The sequence below is a fragment of the Antechinus flavipes genome, chromosome 1, assembly GCF_016432865.1.
Source record: "Antechinus flavipes isolate AdamAnt ecotype Samford, QLD, Australia chromosome 1, AdamAnt_v2, whole genome shotgun sequence".
Taxonomy (NCBI): domain Eukaryota; kingdom Metazoa; phylum Chordata; class Mammalia; order Dasyuromorphia; family Dasyuridae; genus Antechinus; species Antechinus flavipes.
This window is the reverse complement of record NC_067398.1, coordinates 452,300,796-452,321,684: the sequence shown is the minus strand read 5'-3', so window position 1 is coordinate 452,321,684 and position 20,889 is coordinate 452,300,796. Positions and strand designations below refer to the sequence as shown.

Sequence of the window (20,889 nt, the reverse complement as noted above, 5' to 3'; positions counted from 1 at the left end):
GCAAAGCTATCTCTTATAGCAAAGAATAATAAGAAAGAGAAAAGAAAGCAATTAAGCTTAACTAATCAATACATTAAACTAATTGGGCAGTATATATGTGTATATGTGTGTGTGTGTGTGTTTACCCAATAATCCTCATAGTTGCTCTGTGATTCTAAACTGATAGTCTCCTCTCTCTGCAAACATGAGAAGGTTTTTTGATCTCTTCTAAGGCCAAGATTAGTGGTTTCATAATTATTTAGCAAGGAAGGATAATTTGATATTAGTAGATCAGGAGCATCTTCATGGAGGAAATGATATTTGAACAGGGTGTTGAAAAATGTCTTGGAATTTGACAGGTAGAACAGTCATAGTAGCTTCCATGTGTACTTCCATGTGTACAGGACTTTAGACATGATTTTTTTTTTGCCATGATCATCCTTTGAAATAGATTGCATTACTCCTAGATAAAAGATGAGGAAATTAAGGTTCAGAAAAATTGTTGGGATTCAAGATGGATTTCAAAAATGTTGAAGTTCCAGACCAATGTCTCAAAGTGTCTCAAAAGAATTTACAGGTTCAGACCCATCTCCAAGTTAAGGGGCAAAGTTTATTATAATTGTAATTCTAGTTAAAGTGGGCTAAATTTCAAAAGAAGTCAGCAAAGAAGGTTAGTTTATAAGGAAAAGTTAGAGAGATCAAGTACTTCATGTCACTGATACGCTAATTTTATGGTTTAGAGCTGGAATTGAGGGGTGGTCTAGTTTTGACTTTGGGCACAGAAGCATACCCCTAGTTCACTGAGCAGAGCTCATGAGAGGAAAGGGGGAAGGGAAACCTTCTGGAGGTGTGTCTTTAGGCCTGAAATGTCACTAGAGCAAGTGGCAGGTACCCAACCTGCATCAACTTTAAGCACCTCATTACTGTTGCTCATTAGTCACAGAAACTTAGTTATGGCTGACCAACAGACCAGTTAACAGATAACAGGTTCTTATCTGATAGCCAGCAATATTTGTGGTCTTAATGTCCTGGTCATATAGAATAAAGTGGGGCAGGACAGCCTAAAAGAAGAAATACATCATTTCTAACTACATCACCCCCAAGGCCAGGTGGTCTTAGAGTTATTGCTACATCCTTCCCTAGGAGCTGCACCACATCAAAATGAATTGAGTTGATCACAGACAAGAGAACCAAAATTGGGACTCATGTCTTAGAACTCCACACTCTTATTGTTTTCATTGTCTCACTATCAACTTTTGCTGGATTCTTTTCTCCCTCTGCTCTCTCGTTTTATAAGTTGTCCAGAGTTCAGAACTGAGCTGTTTGCATTCCTTTTATGCATTCAGTGCTTTTATAAGCACATACATTCTTGTAGTTTCAATCATCAATAATAAATATATGATTCTCAAATCTATATCTCCTTCATTAACTTTTTATTCTCCCTCTAGGTCTCTATTTCTAGTAGACTTCCATTTGGATACTTTGCAAACAAATAAAAACAGCTTTTCTCATTAACTTTTCCCCTTCATTTTCCCCATGTGTCATGTTCTTTACCTTTAATAGCTTCTAGGTAGTGATAGTTATTTAGACAGAAAAATAACTAAGTAGTCAATCACCTAGAGCATCTGAAACAGCTGAGAAAATATTAAATAACTAAGAGGGTACATATCCAAAATATTAAAAACTTAATGATAAATAAGAAAAACTGCTATCCTCAATAGCATCTTGAAACTGATAAGATCTATTTCAGTGATATTAGAAATTCCAAATTCTCAATACTAATGTCTACAGCATCAAACAGTTTTATTCCAATCTTGGCTTATTATAATATAATGGCCAATAGAACCTTTATTGATCATTTTATTCTAACTTCATTAGAATTTTTAAAATAATAACATAGCTAGTCAAAGCATATATCCTATCTTTTAAATACCTTTCAGATCCATTAGCTCATTTTATTCTCCCAAACCTTGTGTGATATAGAAATTATATTATTTCACTTTATAGGTAAGAAAATTGAAGTGCAGAGAGAGATACTAGGTAAGTTAGGCAACATTAAGTAGTGTTAGCAGCAGTAATCTAAAGGATCAGAATTTAAATTGTCCATCTCCACTAAATATTCCAATCAACTATTCCTTACACTTTGTCATGGTTGTCTCTCTTCACTTCTCATTTGCTCTTTTCTCTGTGTAAAAGCATGGAGGGAAAATTTTCAAGGTTTAATCCAGCCTTTTTTCCCTAGAATTTAACCATGCATTAAAGAGTCTACAATTCAGATTTAAGGGACAATTAGATCCTAAGTATGTTGAGATGAAGAACTAGTTTGTTTTTTCCTTTAAGTCTCTAGCACCTAACAAGTTTTATTCAAATCTCAAAACATTTATTAACACAGTAACTTGTGCATAGTAGGTGCTTAGTAAATGTTTGTATTAAAAAAAAAATTGGGGTAGGGATTGGAGTCTGGTTCTACTGGTGTTTATCCTGAGGCTAAATATGGTGTATCCATTCAGGAAAATTAGCATAGAACGGAAATCCAGGAGATGGAAGATGTGTGAACAGATTAAAGATGGTTTGAAAATATTATTGTTCCAGAAGGAAACAGATGGAATCTATCTTCTTTGCTTGGAATTTTGATGAATTAACTTGGGAAATAGACATTTCTTGGATTGAATATGTGTTCTCTTTCTTTGCCAGCTATGAGATTCCAAATAAAGGAGAAAAAAGTCCTTTTATAGATGTCCTTTTTAAAAGAGTGGTTTCATCCTCAAGGCCACCTCCACAGAAAACAAATTGTGAATGAGAATCTTTAAGCTTTAGGCTTAGAAGGAAAGCCTAAGCAAATAGACAACAAAAAAAAACATGATGAGCAGGAGAAAAAAAATGAACCACTGCCTGATGCTTGTATTCTCTTTTGCATAGTTCTGAGATTAAATTTGTGGCATTCTGGCTAAAATTTACTGTGCGTAATTTCACTCTGCTGACCAGAAGCCTCCCTGCAATTTCAACTGACTCCTTAGTTCTTCAGATTCTAATTGTTGTGTGGTTTTGTCTTTTGCTATTAAACAGTACCTCTGCCCTGAATAGGGCACCTGCCTTGTAGGGTAATAGCTCATTGATCATTAAAGTAACACTAACCCTGTCTTTCTCAAACTTGAGATATGTGCATGGGGTTCAATTTAGAGTTTTGTGTTATCCTCAGATTAAAAACACAAAATAACACATATGTATACATCATCTTTGTGGTAAGCAGAATTCATGTCCTTCATTGATAACCTCATAATGACAAGAAGAATAGGCAAGACCCTACTTCACTCTGATAAGTAAACCCCCATGATAAATTTATAGGAAGACACAAACAAGGATTCCAGAGGATGGACAGACATTGATGGGCTATAATTTGAATCATTGAGGGAACACCCATGTCAGTGAGATGACAGCATTTGACATGGTTATGCCATCCATATAGTGGATCCATAACCTAGAAAATACACATAAAAATTTTTGGCTTTCCCTTCATTACAGAGAAGGACTCTGAATTATTATGGTATTTAAAGATAAAATATGTTTGGTATTACACCATATTATGCATATAAAATATATGCATTTCTGAGTTTTTAAAATTTTTCTGTGTCATCTTCTGGCCTTTGAGTATTATCTATGGCTGCCACATAACTCCCCCCAAATTCCCATTTTTTTTTTATTCTGACACAAGAAATATAGAAATCCTGATAGGAAAAGTCACAATTTTGAAAGGATGACTGTAATTATGTTCGAATCCTTTAGTGTTTTGCAACCAAGATAATTTTTATGGCTTTTTTATTCAATTAGTCATTAAGTATTTAAGTACATACTATGGACCAGACATTCTGCTAAATTCTGGGGGTACAAAAAAGAGGCAAAAGAGGCTCATAACCTCAAGGAGCTTATAATTAAATGGGAGGTAAGAGACAACAATCAAAAAAATGTACAAACAAGTTGAATACAGGATAAACAGAAGAAAGTAACAGAAGGAAAGCATGATTAAGAGAGATTGAGAAAGATTTCCTATAGAAAATGAGATTTCAGTTGAGATTTAAAGAAAGCCAGTAAAGATGAAAAGGGTGAGGATTCCAGGCATGAAAGACTGCAAGAGCTGAAAGATAAAGTGTCTTCTTTGAGGAACATCCAGGAGACAGGTGCCACCTAGATTGAAGATCACCATGTCAGGGAGTAAGGTATAGGAAGATTGGAAAGGAAAGAAGTGGTTAGATAATGAAAATCTATGCATGTCAGGATTTTGTATTGATGCTGGAGGAATAAGGAGACACTGAAGTAGGACAGTGATGTAGTTGGATGTAAACTTTGGTGGCTGAAGACAGGATAGATTGAAGTAGGAAGAGATTTGAGGCAAACAGACCCCTCATTAGACTATTGAAATAGTCCACATTAGAAGCGATCAAGTGATCAAGCACACCTGCACCCAAATGGTAGCACCCAAGAAAAAGAGGCAAACCAGAAAGATATTCAAAAGGTGAAATTGGAAGGTCTATAGGAATGAGAGATAGTAAGAAGTCAAGGATGACACTTAAATTATGAGACTGAAGGATGGGAGATGTGTTGTCCTCTGATAATATGGAAATTGGAAGAAAGGTAGAGTTTAAAAAAAAATGAATGTTAAGATTGCAGATCAGCCCATGTCCAGTCTTAGAGATTGAAGTCCTCTATATAATTCCACCATGGTAAGAGAAGAGTCAATATTTAATCAGCTTCAGACATTATCCTGCATCCCTCAGACCTGACTGTTTAACAAGACAGCATGGATCAGACAGGCTGTGGGCCCTATCTATTTTGATGGTAATGATGAGGTGTTAGACTTGAGTTCTGTTGCACAAGAAGAGCATATGTGAACTATACATCTCCCACCCCCATTGGCTAGGTATCTACTCTCCATTCTTTTTTATGTCTTGAAACATTTAATGACATATTTACATTTTTCCTTAGCTGTCCTATACAAAGACCCAATTAAACTTTCCATATAATGGATAACTGGGAACTACATTAGGGGTTTTTATTTAATGGCTTTGGATAAAGGCTACTTGTATTCAAGTCCAGATCTTGGATAGAATATAGTTCCCTAAGCTCAATTTCCATGTGTGAGAAAAGTTTCTTTTTAAATTTCTCTTGTTTTCTTTTATTTATCTGGACAAATTGTGATGTCTCTAAGGACACTTGTAGTCCACCACAAAGTATCCAATGCAAACATTGCAACCTTGTCTCTTCTGTCAAGTCCTGAATTTTGTCTGTTTTCTTCTTTACTTCATTTCCTTTAAGTTCTGGAAACCAGGCTGTGAGAGGATGACAGGTTTTAAAAGGTCATTTTTAAATAAAGAATTGTCTGTGTAGATTCTTGTAAGGAGTTTTGTGTGTGTTTGGTGGAGTTAAAACAAAAAAAGTTTCATTCAACCAGCATGGATGGATGAGTAATCTTTTTTTTTTTTTTGTAATCACATTGCTATGTGTTTATAAATGAAATACTGGAATATTTAACAGATTAAGGCAAAATAATGCAATATTTTTATGTCTCAAAAGGAAAGGGAACTAAATTGTCAAAAAGTAATGCATCTTAGCAAGGGCAACATTTTCCCCCATTTCTTTTTTAAGAAAGGCTTATTTATGTATTCTATACACCAAAAAAGTAGGGATATTTTTCCCCCTAAAAAGCTAATAAGATGAAATAAGTAATAATCATTAATCACTTGCTTTGGGTTAGTGTAAATTGTTTTCCTATGGAGATATAATCACCAGGAAATTTCAATTTCACAACATAGGGTATTAATTTTATTGAAGTGGATTGAGTATGGCTAGAATTTCTGGGTTGAGAATATCTGCAAAGTTTGGTGTAGAGTGTGACGATATAGAAAACTCACATCCAGCCTCACTTTTCACACATCATTTCAGATTTTGTCTGTAATCATATTTTGTTAAGAAGGCATCATGAATGATAAAAGTAGTGTTGAGCAAGGAAATCTAATGTACAATTCTGATTCTGAGATACTACATGGCCATGGGCAACCTGCTTAGATTTCCTGAGTCTCAGTTTCCCCCTCTTCATAATGGAGATACTAATGTCTATAGTGTTCATCAAATGTATAGATTAGGGCAAAGCTAAAGTAAGATAATACATGCAAAACGTTTTGAAAATTTTAAATTATCAGTTTTTATTACTGGTGATGTTTGAGAAGCTTCTATTAAATGAAACTCATTTTCCCCCGCCTTTTAAACTAATCCATATACTTCTTTGTGTGGAATAAGCTCTATTTAATATTTTAATAAGATCATAGAATCATTTCTATAGAAATGAAATGTAAGAATGTCATACAATTCCTACATTTTCCTTCTCCTGTTTTCTTGTTCTTCCAAATCTGTAACTTTAAATAAATGTATCGAAACAAATGCACTATAAATCATTAGGGTGGACTAATTGTAGACTTTTCATACTCAGAATGCCCTTTAAATTCCACAAAATCCCTGACATGCTGAATCTTGTATATTGACTTCTGCCTGGGCATAGGGTCAGTCTGAAGTGGAATGCTGGTTGATAGACAATGCTAGAATTTCCATGCTAGAGACACTGAGATTTTTGTTTAGTTTTTCCTCTCATATATATACATGCACAAAGTAATTGGAGGCTATAGAATGCACAACATTAGTGTTTTTTAGAAAACATCTCATAAAACTTAAAATGTGTGTGTGGGGGTATTGTGTGTGAAAATAAAAATCATATGTATGAACTAAATAGTATATAATACTATTTAGTCCATACTACCACCTTATCCCCCACTTTACCTTTCTTTCATCTGGAACTTTCTATAGCACTGAAATGAGTAGTCTTTCTTCCCACAGTGCAATGCTTTCATTTAATTAGTCATGCTTACTTGTATAAAGCTACTCTAAGGCTGCCTGCCTAGTTACAAAGCCTCAGGTGTGTGAGTAGAGTGTCTGATGAAGTCTGCTTCTTTCTAATTAATTTTAGGACACAGAAACTCCCATACATTTCTCATAGGTCTTCAAAAATATGGGAGAGTTGGGGAGATGAGTGAGATCTTTCGTCAATTTTTTTTTTAGGAATTTAAAAGAAAATGAGACAGTTTTAGAAGGTTAGTACTCTAAAGTGGAAAGATATTTATTTCTCTGGCTATGTTATTGTTGTTTCTCTCTCTCTTTCTCTTCTTCTCTCTCTCTCTCTTTCTCTCTCTCTCTCTCTCTCTCTCTCTCTCTCTTTCTCTCTCTTTCTCTCTCTCTCTCTCTCTCTCTCTCTCTCTCTCTCTCTCTCTCTCTCTCTCTTCTCTCTCTCTCTCTCTCTCTCTCTCTCTCTCTCTCTCCCCCCTCCCTCCTCTCTTTCTCTCTCTCTCTCTCTCTCTGTCTCCCTGTCTCTGTCTTTTTCTGTCTCTCTGTCTCTCTCTGTCTCTCTCTCTGTGTCTCTCTGTCGATCTCTCTTTCTCTCTCTCTCTCTCAGTCTCTATCTTCCTGTCTCTGTCTCTTTCTGTCTCTCTGTCTCTCTCTCTCTATGTCTCTCTGTATCTCTCTCTCTCTCTCTCTCTGTCTCCATGTCTCTCTCTGTCTCTGTCTCCCTGTTTCTGTCTTTTTCTGTCTCTCTGTGTCTGTCTCTGTCTCTCTGTCTTTCTCTCTGTCTCTCTGTGTCTCTGTGTGTGTGTGTGTGTCTCTGTCGATTTGTCTCTCTGTCTCTCTCTGTCTCAGTCTCTATCTTCCTCTCTCTCTCTCTCTCTCTCTCTCTCTCTCTCTCTCTCTCTCTCTCTCTCTCTCTCTCTCTCTCTCTCTCTTTCTCTTCCCCCACCCCCCTCTTTCTCTTTTCCAATGGAGACTTGCTTTGCTGGGCTTTAGTCTGAAATGTAAAAAGAAAGTCGGGGGAAAAAGCGTGAGAGTGTAGTAGCTAACCTTTAGTCCCCAAACCAATCAATCATTTTCAGTTGCAGGTTTATATGTGCCGCAGCAAAGCCCAAGCTCCGTGTTCACAGCGCTTGAGGCTTCACAATAGTGAGGCTGTTTGACCGACAAGTCGGGAGAGGGACTCTGATAGGCACCCGAATGCTGAGACTGGGAAGATAGAAAACAGTGAGGGAGGACCCGGACTCACCAGAGGGACCATGCGCTCAGCTCTGCTTCTGATAGATCGGGGGCAGCTAGGAGCTCGCCTAGTCAAGGCTGGGGGAGGGCTTCACTGACAGTCACTTAAGATGAACTCTGTCAGAAGAAAGGAAGCTTCAGGGTAGTGATCCAATGCAGATTGCAAGTGATAGCTATGCCTTCCCTACAGCTTGAAAGGGGCTCTATATTTTACGCAGGTGAGTTATTTCCAACTTCTTAACTTCCCCAACCTCACCCACCCACACACATGAAATGCTTGCTTATTTGACAGACCAGAGTCTAGTGGTTTCTTTTATTAAGGATTTTTTAAAGTATTCTTAGAAATGCAAGCTCAGATAAAGACCCTGACAGTTCTTTATTTTAATGATCAACTTTGAGCCTGAATGTGAATAGTAAGATAATGTTTGAAATAATTGGTAGCAGTCCCATATTTTATTTTCTTCCCTTTTCATGATTGGAAAGGAAAAAATGTATTGTGGGCTATTCAGAAGGATTATTCCAGATAGGAATAACTTGTCTCAAGGTCTGTGACTGATATTTCCTTTATATTTTCTTTTTTGCTCTGATAGGACTCCATCAACAGATGTTCCAAACACCTCTGCAGCACTGAAATTGATTACTCAACCCAGATACTTAATTCAAGGTACTATCTACTATCGCTAAACATATTAACATGTGAAGCCTTGTCTGGAGATTGTGTGCTGGCAATGAAATTGAAATAGTCAAGGAGTGATTTGAAACATAAATAAAGAAAAGGGAGTAAGCTTGTAAAAAAAAATATTGTAGAAAACGTGTATGTTTGTCACTTTCTGGCTGCTTTAACTGATTTTTACTTATTTTTACTACTTTTTTGTATTTTGTATTTTTTTGATATTTAGGTTTCTGTTTTATTCTGCTTTTCTCCCTTTCCTCTACCTCTTCCTATTTTCTCTCTGACTCCACAGATCACTGACAACCAAGTAACAAGCATTTGGTCTATTTTGCAACACTGAAACATCTACAATGAAGTCCTATTGCTGGACTCTGGTTTTGGCTGTCCTCGGTACAGAATTGCTGGGAAGCTTCTGTACCACCATCAAATCCCCACGGTTCAGAGGGCGTGTGCAGCAGGAACGAAAAAACATCAGACCCAATATTATACTTGTGCTTACAGATGATCAAGACGTGGAGCTGGGTGAGAGACTTTTAAAAGAAAAATTGTTTTTACCTCTTTTGCACAAGTAATTCCACTACTTTCTAGTCTCCAAAAGACAAGTTCATGTCTTTTCTGCTAAGTTAGTTACCTATCAACTGACCTAGTTTTAGAAATGAGATTTTATGGGACATAAAGTATTATATTTTGCATTTCGCCACTTCCTTTGACTGTGTAGAGCTTGACATAATCCTAATAAAATTGGGAAATTTTATTTGTGGAAACTAAAAATTTGACCTTGCAAGTTGGAAACTGTTGGCAAACAGATTAAATACTGGTTAGGCAAAAACATTTCTCAAATTGTAAAGTTCAACTGTTTTTAGCAAACTAGATATCATACCAGTAGGGACAGGGTGTGGGGAAGAGGGTATTTATTAAGTGCCTACTATGTGCCAAGCATCTATAAGCATGGAATGCTGGAAAGGAGAAAGGGTCCCCATATGAGGGAGAAGAGTTTGGTTAGGAGATAGAGAAGTTCAGAGAGTAAATTGAGCAAGAATGAAATGAACATGGCAGTAATCACTTCTAAAATGTCCGAGGAGTAGGAGATCATAACCTCAAGGCAGTAGTTTTTCCAGACACACAGAATAACTGGGAAGGAAGTTGAAAAGTCCAAAGAGTATACACTACTGATTTAAAATGAGCATGATTGAAGCCCTTCCTGAAATAGTGGTCAGAGAGGGGAAGTCACCAGTGAAGAAAGCTGGGCTTCCCAGATAAGTTTCCTTCCAGAGTCTTGTGTTTTCCACTGGAGTGTGCTCATAAATATTTAACAAGAGGCTCTTCCTCCTGTCCAAAAAATGAACCAAATGACACAAATTTGCATAATTAACTTTTTCTTTATCACTTTCATAAGTCTAGAAAATTAATAAAAACAGTAAGATAAACCTTGATTTGTAGTGTTTGGCAATTTTCAAGGTGTAAATGCTCATATGAAAAATTCAAGAGTCAAGCTCACTCTAGCTAAACCCCGTACCCATTTCTGGCAGGCATGAGAATCAACATTATACAGTAGGAAAGCTGGATTTACTTTAAGAAGACTTTGATTCAAATTCCCAATCTGTCCCTTCCTACCAGTATAATCATTTTAAATTCACTTAAATTTTCTGAGCCTCAGTTTCCTCATCTATAAAATGAAGAGGTAGATTTATTGACCAATAAGATTTGTGATCTTTTGAAGTTAGCATCATTTACTTTTCCTCGATAATTGTCTCATGTTCCCCAACTTGCTATGAATCAAAAAACCCTCCTTTACTTTGGTCACCGAAATGAAAATGGCCTTGCCTGAATATCCTCTCTAGATCCTCACTTTTGCCAGGAAGGAGAGAGAGGGGAAACAAGTGCCAGACCAGTAAATCTTTTGAACTTTGACTGTCTTATCACTGCAGACTTGGAAAGAAGGATATCTTTTCTCAGTTCTGGGACTTCATGTCTTCAATGTTACTTTGTAGATCATCATAAAACCAGTATAGTTGAGATAATGGTGTGTTTGAGATTCAGCATCAGATGATGAGATTGATGTTCAAGCAATTAGCACCAAATGTTGGAGTTTAATCATGTGGAGAATTCACAATGACTATTCTTTCTGGCAAAAAGTAGGTTTATTTATGAGAAGAAGTAACAGATAAAATTAAGAGATACAATAGACACAAGAATGGTAAATATGAAATAGATTTGGGAGAGAAATTGCATTACCAAGGAAGAGAGTTTGGAAGACTCCATTAAAGGAATATGCCATGATGTTTGACTACACCATTGACTGGAAGGCTAAATTCATAAATGGTTTTAGCACCCTAAAATAGTTAGCTATAAAAAGAAAGACACAATGAGAGGAAAGTTATCATGAGATTTGAGAGAGGGGTGAGGAGAAAGACTCCATGAGGCAGAACCCATGGTGAGCTAATCCCAAAAAGGATTCAGCAAAAATAGTGTAGGTCATGGTCAGATTTATAGAGGAAATTTAACCTTAGGAATTTAATATAATTTGGAATTTCTGACTGGAAACAGCAAGGTGGGGTTACCCAAGACTTCCACAGAGAGCAGGATAAGGTTGAACTGATCCCAATCAGTGCCCTTTCTTGCTTGCTTCAGGGAGTAATTTTATCAGTACATCAGGCTGTCTCTGCCAACCCCACCTAATGACCCAGGACCTCAGCAATAATATAAAATAGTTTATAATCTTCCAAATTGGCACCTACTGCCAAATTCCTTTCCTTCTTCCCCCCCACCCCACTGAATACAATTTATTTTTTTCCAATTACATGTAAATTTAGTTTTTAAGATTATTTTTCTCAGTAATATTTTATTTTTCCAAATACATATAAAAATAGTTTTCAACATTCATTTTTGTAAAAGTTTTGTGTTCCAAATTTTTCTCCCTACTTCTCTCATCCGCAAGATAGCAAGCTATCTGATGTAGATATAATATGTATTATCCCTTTAAACATATTTCCATATTTGTCATGTTGTAGAAGAAAAAAATGGACCAAAAGGAAGAAAAAAATCATGAAAAAGAAAAAAATAAGCAAAAAAGTGAAAATACTATGCTTCAACACACATTCAGTCCTCATAGTTCTCTCTCTGGATGTGATTGGCATTTTCCATTCCAAGTCTATTGACTTGAATTATTGCATTTCAGTATATACTTTTATAAGATTTTGATCTCCATTTTTTCTTCCTCTCTTTCTCACTTCCTTTTCCCCCAAGATGGCAATCATATAGGTTATATATGTATAATAATATTAAACATATTTCCAAATTAGTCATGGAAAGAAAAATCAAAAAAAAAAAAAGAGAGAGAGAAAAGTCACAAGGAAGAAAAAACAACAAAAATGTGAAAATAGTATGCTTCATTTTGCATTCAGACTCCACATTTCTTATTCTGGATAGAGATAGAATTTTCCATCATGAGTCTCTTCGAATTATGTTAGATTATTGTGTTGTTGAGAAGAACAAAAACTATCAAAATTGATAATCACACAATCAAAATTCCTTTCCTTCAAAGTCCAACTTGGTTACACTAAAGGCTTCTAAGATTCTCCCCTTCACCTTTCTTCCACTTTAAAGTGATCTGTTTCTACTCATATTTCTCATATCACTTTATTTGAATTCCTCCTTTATATTTATACAAATATTTATTGCTTTTATCTTTATGCACCTTCCTTTTTTTCTTTTTTAAACTGAACTTTTTGAAAGCTTGATATTTTGTGGTATCCATTCTTATGTTCCCAGCACCTATTCAATAAATATTTTGCAAATACTTGTATATGTAAGATATTGGCCTGAATGCTCAGAACCTACAGACTGAAATGAAAGAGTATTTTTCCTCAGGGAACTTGGATTCTATTAAGGAAATTTGGCAAGTAGATAAATAAATGAGAGGTAAGAAGGAAAGAATGTGAAAAACTTGGGAAATCAAGAAAAATTTTGAATATCAAGTAGCATGTGAACTAATCGGAATATGAAGTGGCACTTGAATTTTGAGGAAATGAAGAATTCAACCCAACCTGAAAATTTATGCTAGAGATAAAAGACAAAATGACAGAAGAAAGATAAAGGAAGATATCTTATGAAAATACAACTTAGTTTATATATATATATATATACATATATATATATATTATTAAGTAGACACTACTAGTGGCCTTAAAAAGTAAATACAGCTCTCAGAAAGGGCTACAAGGGTTAGAAATTATTCCAAAATTATTACTCATGACATAGTAACTTGATATGAAATCTCAGGAGGATTTTTTATTTTAATATAACTCATAAATCAGGGATTGTAATGTGAGACATTATCACATTTATTTTTATTATAAACTACATTGATTGTTAGCTTAGCATAGTGAAGACCTGGTTTCAAGCTCTATTTCTAATCCATGTATCTTTAGAATTTTCTTGGGGGACACATTCACTACTTGGCCAATCCAGCTGCATGAAACAACAATGCCACAATAGATGACTGTTAACAAGTCACCGAATTTGGTTCCCCAGGCAATTCTGATAAACCTCAGAACCTAAAAAATAAAAGAAAAAGAAGTCAAATAAGCATACAAAATAAATCATAAAAGCAGACATAAACCCTAATACTATTATATAATACATTTCAATATTGCCGAACAAAACAAATGAAGAGTAAATCAATTACATGTTTATCTGCTAACATTTCTTTTCCTTCAAATTTTTAAAAAAATTGATGCCTTTGTTTTGTATCACATGATTTTGTAATACTATTCCTCTCCTCTTCCCCATCACCCAAGAAAGTTACATTTATTTTAAATTATTTTAACAAGAATCTACACCTCTTTATGGAGGTTATGAACTGCTTCTTATAGTTGCTACTTCTCTCCTTTCTCTTAATTCAATACACTCCCTTTTTTAAAAAAGAAAAATTAAATACTGGAGAACAGTCAGCCTTTGACCACAAAGTTGAGGCAACTTACTCTATTTTTTCCTCCTCTCTGACTTCTTGGTCAGGTATAAAAACAAGAAGTAGAAGAAGTAATGGGTATCATCTGTACCAGAGAAGATTTTTTTTCATTCCCTGTGTTGCTCCCATATTTAGACCAACAGGATTCTATTGCCATGTTGTTATACCATGCTATGGTACCAATCCAATAAAATGTTAGCTCCTCCTTTTTGTATTTGTATCTCCAATACCTATTACAAGGTTGGCAAATAGTAGGAATTTACTAATTATTTGTTTATTAATTGAATGGTGCTTCATAATGATTAAGTTTCTCCTGATATCCATCATTGTGGTTCCTTTACTAATTCTGTTTTCAACTAATGAAATTCCAGTTCCTTAAATAAAAAGATGAATGTTTCTATGAATATATCCCACATTATGTGATGAAAGTCAATGGAAAATTATTAGAGTTCCATATGTGGAATTTTACTATATAATCTTATGTGTATGTACTCATCATTGTAGTAGGTTTTCTGTTGAGAAAGAAAAGTTTTATGAAGCATAACTTTTTGCTTTCAAGGACCTAAAATTTTATTTGGAAAGATAAAAAGAATACAGACAAAATAATCAAAACACAAGATTTGATTGTTTTGTATTTTTTAAAAATTTAACTGCTGTGGTAAAAGGCAGCAACCTTCTCTATGACTGGATCATGTCCAGGGATTAGTGTTTTTACTTTGAGGGAGTAGCTGCCTATCACTTAGGAATAACTTCCTCCCCAAAATCCTTGTATATTATTTCTTTGGACTGTAATTTTTTTTCAATTGTACTGAAATGACCTTGCAAGTGTTTAAATCTATTCCTTATACAGTATCATCATGTATTAGCATCTAGAATGTTATATGCAGATATAGTCATTGTTTTTCCAATAAGATACCACAAAGGCCTAACAGTGAGCAAAGTAATCAAGATTATGGACCCTTTTTGCATATTACAAGAGATTTAAAAGTGAGTAACTATAAAGACCAAGAGAAAGGAAACAGGACATAGTGACTAGATTGCTATACTTAAAATCAAGAAGCCCTAGGTACAAATAATAACTTCTGACATTTTGTTACATAGGAGATCATATGCAGATCATTAACTTTTTTGATATTTAGGCATCTTTAAGACTGTAAGTTATAGAAGTCTTCTAATCTGGATTTCTGGAAGTAACACAATAATGAAATCACTGGTCCCTCAGGCACCTCTGTTTTTAGTAAGTACTGGAAATATAAAAAATAAAATAGATTAAGTTTCTGTCCCTAATCAGTTTATATTTAGTAGAAAAGATAAGACATTGATATAAAAATCCTAAAATATAAATTGGAACATGAGAAAACCTAAATATAGAGAAGATTTTGCTTCATCATATTTAGTGAAAGATGCAGCATCAAAATTCAGATATCCTATAGTCTAGTTCTAGTATTCTTTCCATAGTTCAAGAAGATGAAAAAATATATTTCAAATTTAAATTATTAAAAATTGTGAAATTTATATTTAAAATATTAATCATTTTTAGAATTATTAAGATTGATCATAGCTTTAAAATTTTAATACTGGAAAAGATCATGTAGTTCAACTCCTTCATTTAATAAATGAGAGGATATGAATTGTCCCCAGATGGATTTATTTTCTAACCCTTCTCCCCTCTGGTCTAAATTTTGTTCTCTTTTGGTTTCAGCAGAAAACATTATCACTTCCTATGGAGCAAAATCAGCAAAATAGTATATTAAGAATGTCATGGTTTTGTACTTTTAAATACTGCTGAGAAGCAATATGGAGCACTTTAAGTCAGAAAAATCATCCTTCTTTTAGCCTTCAATACTTTGTCACACTTTTTCAGCTTAGATGGGATCAAGGAAAGAGGAGAGAAAAAGATAATGATATAGCAAAAATAATATAGGAAAGATCACATATAAATAAAAAAAGATTACAGATGAATATATAACATTTAATATGTTTTTACCCCACAAGAAGATAATAAAAAATTCAAAAAGAGCTCTGAAAAATAATGTGAATTATCTATCAAAAGTCATTGTGAAAAACTGAGCTAATTAGATATAAAGATTCAGGTTTCTACATGAATCTCAGCATATCACTACTTTTTTGAGTTGACTTAAGAGAGGATCAGACAAACCTGATATCTAGAGAATGTGTCAGTTCATAGTAATGATGCCAATATATCTTCCAAAATTTCTGTGTATATTTTTTCTTGACTTAGGATAAAATGACTTGGTAGAAACTAGCTTTCAATTTCTTAGGAAAATATTCTTTCCAAAACTGCCTTTTCAAAATCCATATTCCCAGCATGGTATTTAGGATATATAAGCTGAACTTTCTGAAATATTTTAAGTTAATATGTCATAGTCAATTCAACACAAAGACAGTACACTGTAGTAAAAAGAAATCAGTACTTGGTATCAGGCTACCTGACACCCTTATTCTAATACTGTACTTATTTGGGTATTTCATTTAACTTTCTAAGCCTCAGTTTCTTCATCTGTAAAACAAAATGATGAAGAGAGTGATAAATTATATAGAGATTTAAGGAATAGCAGATCTCCCACATTTGACTGCAACATCATTTAAAAGATAAAGTTCTACAGGAAGTAAAAGTGGCACCAAAAAAAAAAAACAAACAAACAAACAAACAAAAAAAAAAAAAAAAAAAAAAAAAACGCAAATCAAAAAACAAAGATAAGAAAAGCATTTGGACCAGATGAAGCTTTCTTAGAACAGGTCCATGCTGTATATGACACCATTTTGAAGGCTTTGATAGATTGATCCTCAATGTATCTAAAGAAAGGGAAGACATCAGAGATGTGGGGAAAGGATGATCAAGGCAACATTAATAATTATCAACTCATATGCCTAATTTCCGTACCATATAAAAATTTAATTTCTATGAGAATAATCTTTATTCTGAGCATCAAGGGTATACTTGATGTAAGTATTAGAGAGGGAAAATTTCAGAAATTATATTCTACACAGAAAATACCTTTATTGTCCAAAAGGTATAAAAAGACAAAACCCTCATGGTCTTCATTTTGTTGTTGTTGTTGTTGTTACTTATTAACAGTTATGGTTAATTTGGTAAAAACAAATATAGAACTTGAAAGATTTTTCTCCAACCAGCTGACTTTCATGTGTATATCAGAATTGTATTAAATTGATATTTGATATAAAATTGATAAATTGATAACTTGAAAGATATATCAGTAGAGAAAATCTTGTTCAATGATCCTCTGACCACTCATAGCAAGTGAGGCTTTAAAAAGAGAGAGAAAGTGCTCCTCTGACCACTCATAGCAAGTGAGGCTTTAAAAAGAGAGAGAAAGTGCTTACCAAGAGTGTTCGCCTCTTTTGTAGAGGAAATCCAGTGTAGACCTGAAGAATAATTCCCATTAGTGAGGGTGTCTAAATGCTCCTATATCTAGATGACATTTTAGTGATTGCATTGATCTCCAGAAAATTGCAGTCTGCTAAAAAAGATCTATATTTACTCAAGAGATTTGGGCTAATTGAATTTTCATGCAGAGAAGGGTGAATCTGGCAGATTGTGATATGCATTTAGATAGACTATAGATCTTGTCCATCCATATCTTATAAAAATAGAGCAAATGGACAATAGTTGGACCAAGAATTAAACAGTAAGAAATGAACAGGCTAGATTGCCTTAGGGGAATTGCAAAGTTCTTTTTGATATCCCCAAACACAAAAAAAAAGTGTTGATTTAATACCATTGATATAATGCTGATCCTGGAATCAGGAAAACCTGAATTCCAATATAGGCTCATATATTTACTAGCTGGGTGACTCTGAGCAAGTCACTTAATCACTTGCCTGTTTTAGTTTCTTCAAGGTAAAAAAAGAAAAATACCAATATCTCCCATAGTTGTATGAAATATTTATAAAGAACTTGCCACAGTGCCTGGCACATCATAGGGACTACATAAATGTTATCTATTATTATCATCAGTTATCATTAGCATTACATTCATCCAATGACTGTAAGTCATAAAATATGTTTAGAACCAACTTTGAGGCTCATCCAAAGGACAATAATAGAGTCAATGTGAGTAACATCACAAGAAAAATCATCAATTAATTTAATTAATGCAACAAGTAATTAAATAGAAATGGTGTGAAGGACATCATAAAAAATGTGTAATTGATTTATTTTTATTATTTTTTCATTTTTTTTTTTTTTGCTGAGGCATTTGGGGTTTAGTGACTTGCCCAGGGTCACCCAGTTAGGAAGTGTTAAGTGTCTGAGGTCAGATTCGAACTCATGACTTCAAGGCTGGTGCTCTATCCACTACACCAACTAGCTGCCCCCTGAAAATGTATAATTGAAAAAGATCACATAGTTATATGGTAAGAGCCAAGGATAGCCAATCAGTAGGTCATATCTTTTATTGGTATCCTTAATAGCTAATCAAGACAAGATGAGTAAAGACACCAGAACTTCGATAGGGCACTATATGGCATACTTAAGGGATAATATTAAAATCAATCAAACAGGAGGAGCAGTCATGGATGGGTCACTAGAAGGAATGCTCATACTGATAAAGATAATTTTATATATTACAAGCCAAAGCAATCTTTAGTTAAAATGCCACTTTCTCCTCTTACATTTCCTTAAAGATAACCACGGTTAGTATTCAGAGTGATGAAGATCTCAGATATCATTCAATGCAAAGGACACAAAGGCCCAAAAGCATAGCCATCTTTCATCTTCAGAAGGGTATTTCTGTTTTCCACCAAATGTCATTAAGATAATTGCCATTTCCTCTGAGTTTCAGCTTCTTTTTGAGAAATGCCTTTTTGAGAAACAGACTCAAGTGAAGGCTTTAGGTTTTCATTGTGAGTAAGGGACATAACTTAAGGAAATGAATTTTGCAACTTCTCTTTTGACTGACTAGAATTCATTTTTCTTGTCTTAGCTTGTGTCTCAAATGGTTGTAGTTGCCAGAATAAATGACTACTAGATAAATGAAGTGTTAACTTCAACCTTTCTCTACATATAGATTACTAAAAGAAAACATAATAAATGAAGAAAGTAGAAGAATCAGAGTAGAAAGAATGGTGGTGATAGGCAAAGCAAATGTCATTTGTTATTCTATGTAATACAGGGCAGCTAGGTGGCTTAGTGAATAGCATGCCAGGCTGAGAGTCAGGAAGACTCAACTTCCTGAGTTCAAATCTAGCCTCACATACTTATTACTTTTATGACCTGGGAAAGTCATTTAATCCAGTTTATCTCACATGAAGAAAGAAGCAGCAAACCACTCCAGTATCTTTGCCAAGAAAACTCCAAATGAGGACATGATCAATCAGACATGGCTGACATCATTACATTAACATGTAATTAACAGTACATTAACAGAATAATGAAGAAAGACTCTGTTGCTAATGTATCTTTTCTATGTGATCCTGGACCAGGTGACTTAATTTCTAAGTACTATAGAGAACTTTCTAAGATTCTGCATTGCAGAACAGTTATTAGATCGATACAGATCTCTGCAACCTATCATCTTAGATAAATAAGAACTTGAGTGACTTTCCTAAGATCATATAGCTCTCAGTGATGGGACTTGAACCTAAGTCTCTGAGATTGGCTAAGTCCATTATGACAGGTTGCCTCTCTCACTGGAGATATAAAAATGAAAAAAAAAATTAAACCCAATATTTTCAAAGCATTTAAAAGTTTATAGCACTTTTTACTGTATTACCTTATTTGAACTTCACATGAAAATCTAGTATTATAGATACTACAGTTGTTATTTATGTTAATTTTACAAATAAATAAACTAAGATTTTGTGAGATTAAAGAACATTTCTATGGACAGATAAGGAGTTAATTTCAGACATGAGCTTCAAATCTATGATTTTTTTATTCTAATTCTGACATTCTATACAGTACACTCTTTGCCATTCCTAAAATTTATATTATTTTTGCCCTCAAGGACCTTATAGTCTACTGGGAGATATAATATTATTAAAAAACCTTATTAAGTGTTTTATAAGGTTGAATGTGGAATGGACGAAGAAATATCAAATTGTCTATGAAAAATTTCAGCAGGGAAAATCAGCTAGAAGCATGAGAAAGGGTTTCGTGGAGGAGGGGGCAAATGAACCAAAAGTTGAAGGAAAGAAGGACTTGAATAAGTGGATATATGAAAGACATATCACAATCATGAGAAATATATGAATGTTTGGAATTGACAGAAAGAATCATGTGTCACAGGATCTTAAGGTTGGAAAGGACAACAGAAGTCACCTGTCTTATCCATACAATTAACTGAATCTCCTTAGCAAACATTCATTCAGTTCTTGCTTAATGAGCTAGAGTGACAAAGAATTCCATGCCCCTTGAGACATCATGTTCATCTCTGCACAATTGTCTGGATATTTTTCTACATATCAAACATAAATCTGAATCTCTGCTTTTTTTATAAGTTGCCTCTAGCTTTACTTTCTGGACTGAGGCCAAGCAAAAAAGGTAATTTGGTGTAATGGAAAAAGTGCTGAACTCAGAATCAAGAGACCTAATTTAAATCTCTTCTCTGACATTTGTTAGATGTGTGCATTTTAATTTCTGTGAATCTTAGTTTATGCATCCATAATGGAAATAATACTATTTATTTTATAGGGATATAGTAGGGGTCAGGTAAATATATATTTAATATTTTTGTAAATCCTTAAATCCCATAAATACAATATAAATGTTATCATCCATCATTTCTCCCTTTTAATAATACTTTCATGTTCTACCCATCTCTTTTCTTTTATTAGCCAAACATGCCAAATTCATTCAAATGATTCTTGTTTTTCACGATCTCCTTAATATGCAAGTGACTTTCTCTGTATTCTTACCAGTTTGCCAATATCTTTCCCCAAAATGGTACCCAGAATTAAAGCCAGCATGTTCAGTGAGAGCAGAGTACAATAGAATTAAAATGTGATGATAGCACACTATGGTTTTCTTAATTCAGCTTGTTTTATTTGGCTGATGTGTTACCTTGTTGACTCACTGTAATTTTGAAGTCCACTAAAGAATCAAGTTGTTTTTTTTTTCCCAAGTGAACAGAATCTAGTTATAATTCCCAAATCATGTAAA

General features: G+C 34.2%; 1 protein-coding gene across 2 annotated transcripts in view; it reads left to right on the top strand.

Annotated features, from left to right (window-relative positions):
• Positions 1-20,889, top strand: part of SULF1 (sulfatase 1) — a 205,112-nt gene that overhangs the window by 102,673 nt on the left and 81,550 nt on the right. For both annotated transcript variants that reach the window (XM_051970069.1, XM_051970068.1), the window contains exons 3-4: positions 8,694-8,767; positions 9,069-9,298. In XM_051970069.1, coding sequence (XP_051826029.1) covers positions 9,127-9,298 — 172 coding nt within the window. In that variant the 5' untranslated portion in view covers positions 8,694-8,767; positions 9,069-9,126. The remainder of the gene's footprint in view (positions 1-8,693; positions 8,768-9,068; positions 9,299-20,889) is intronic.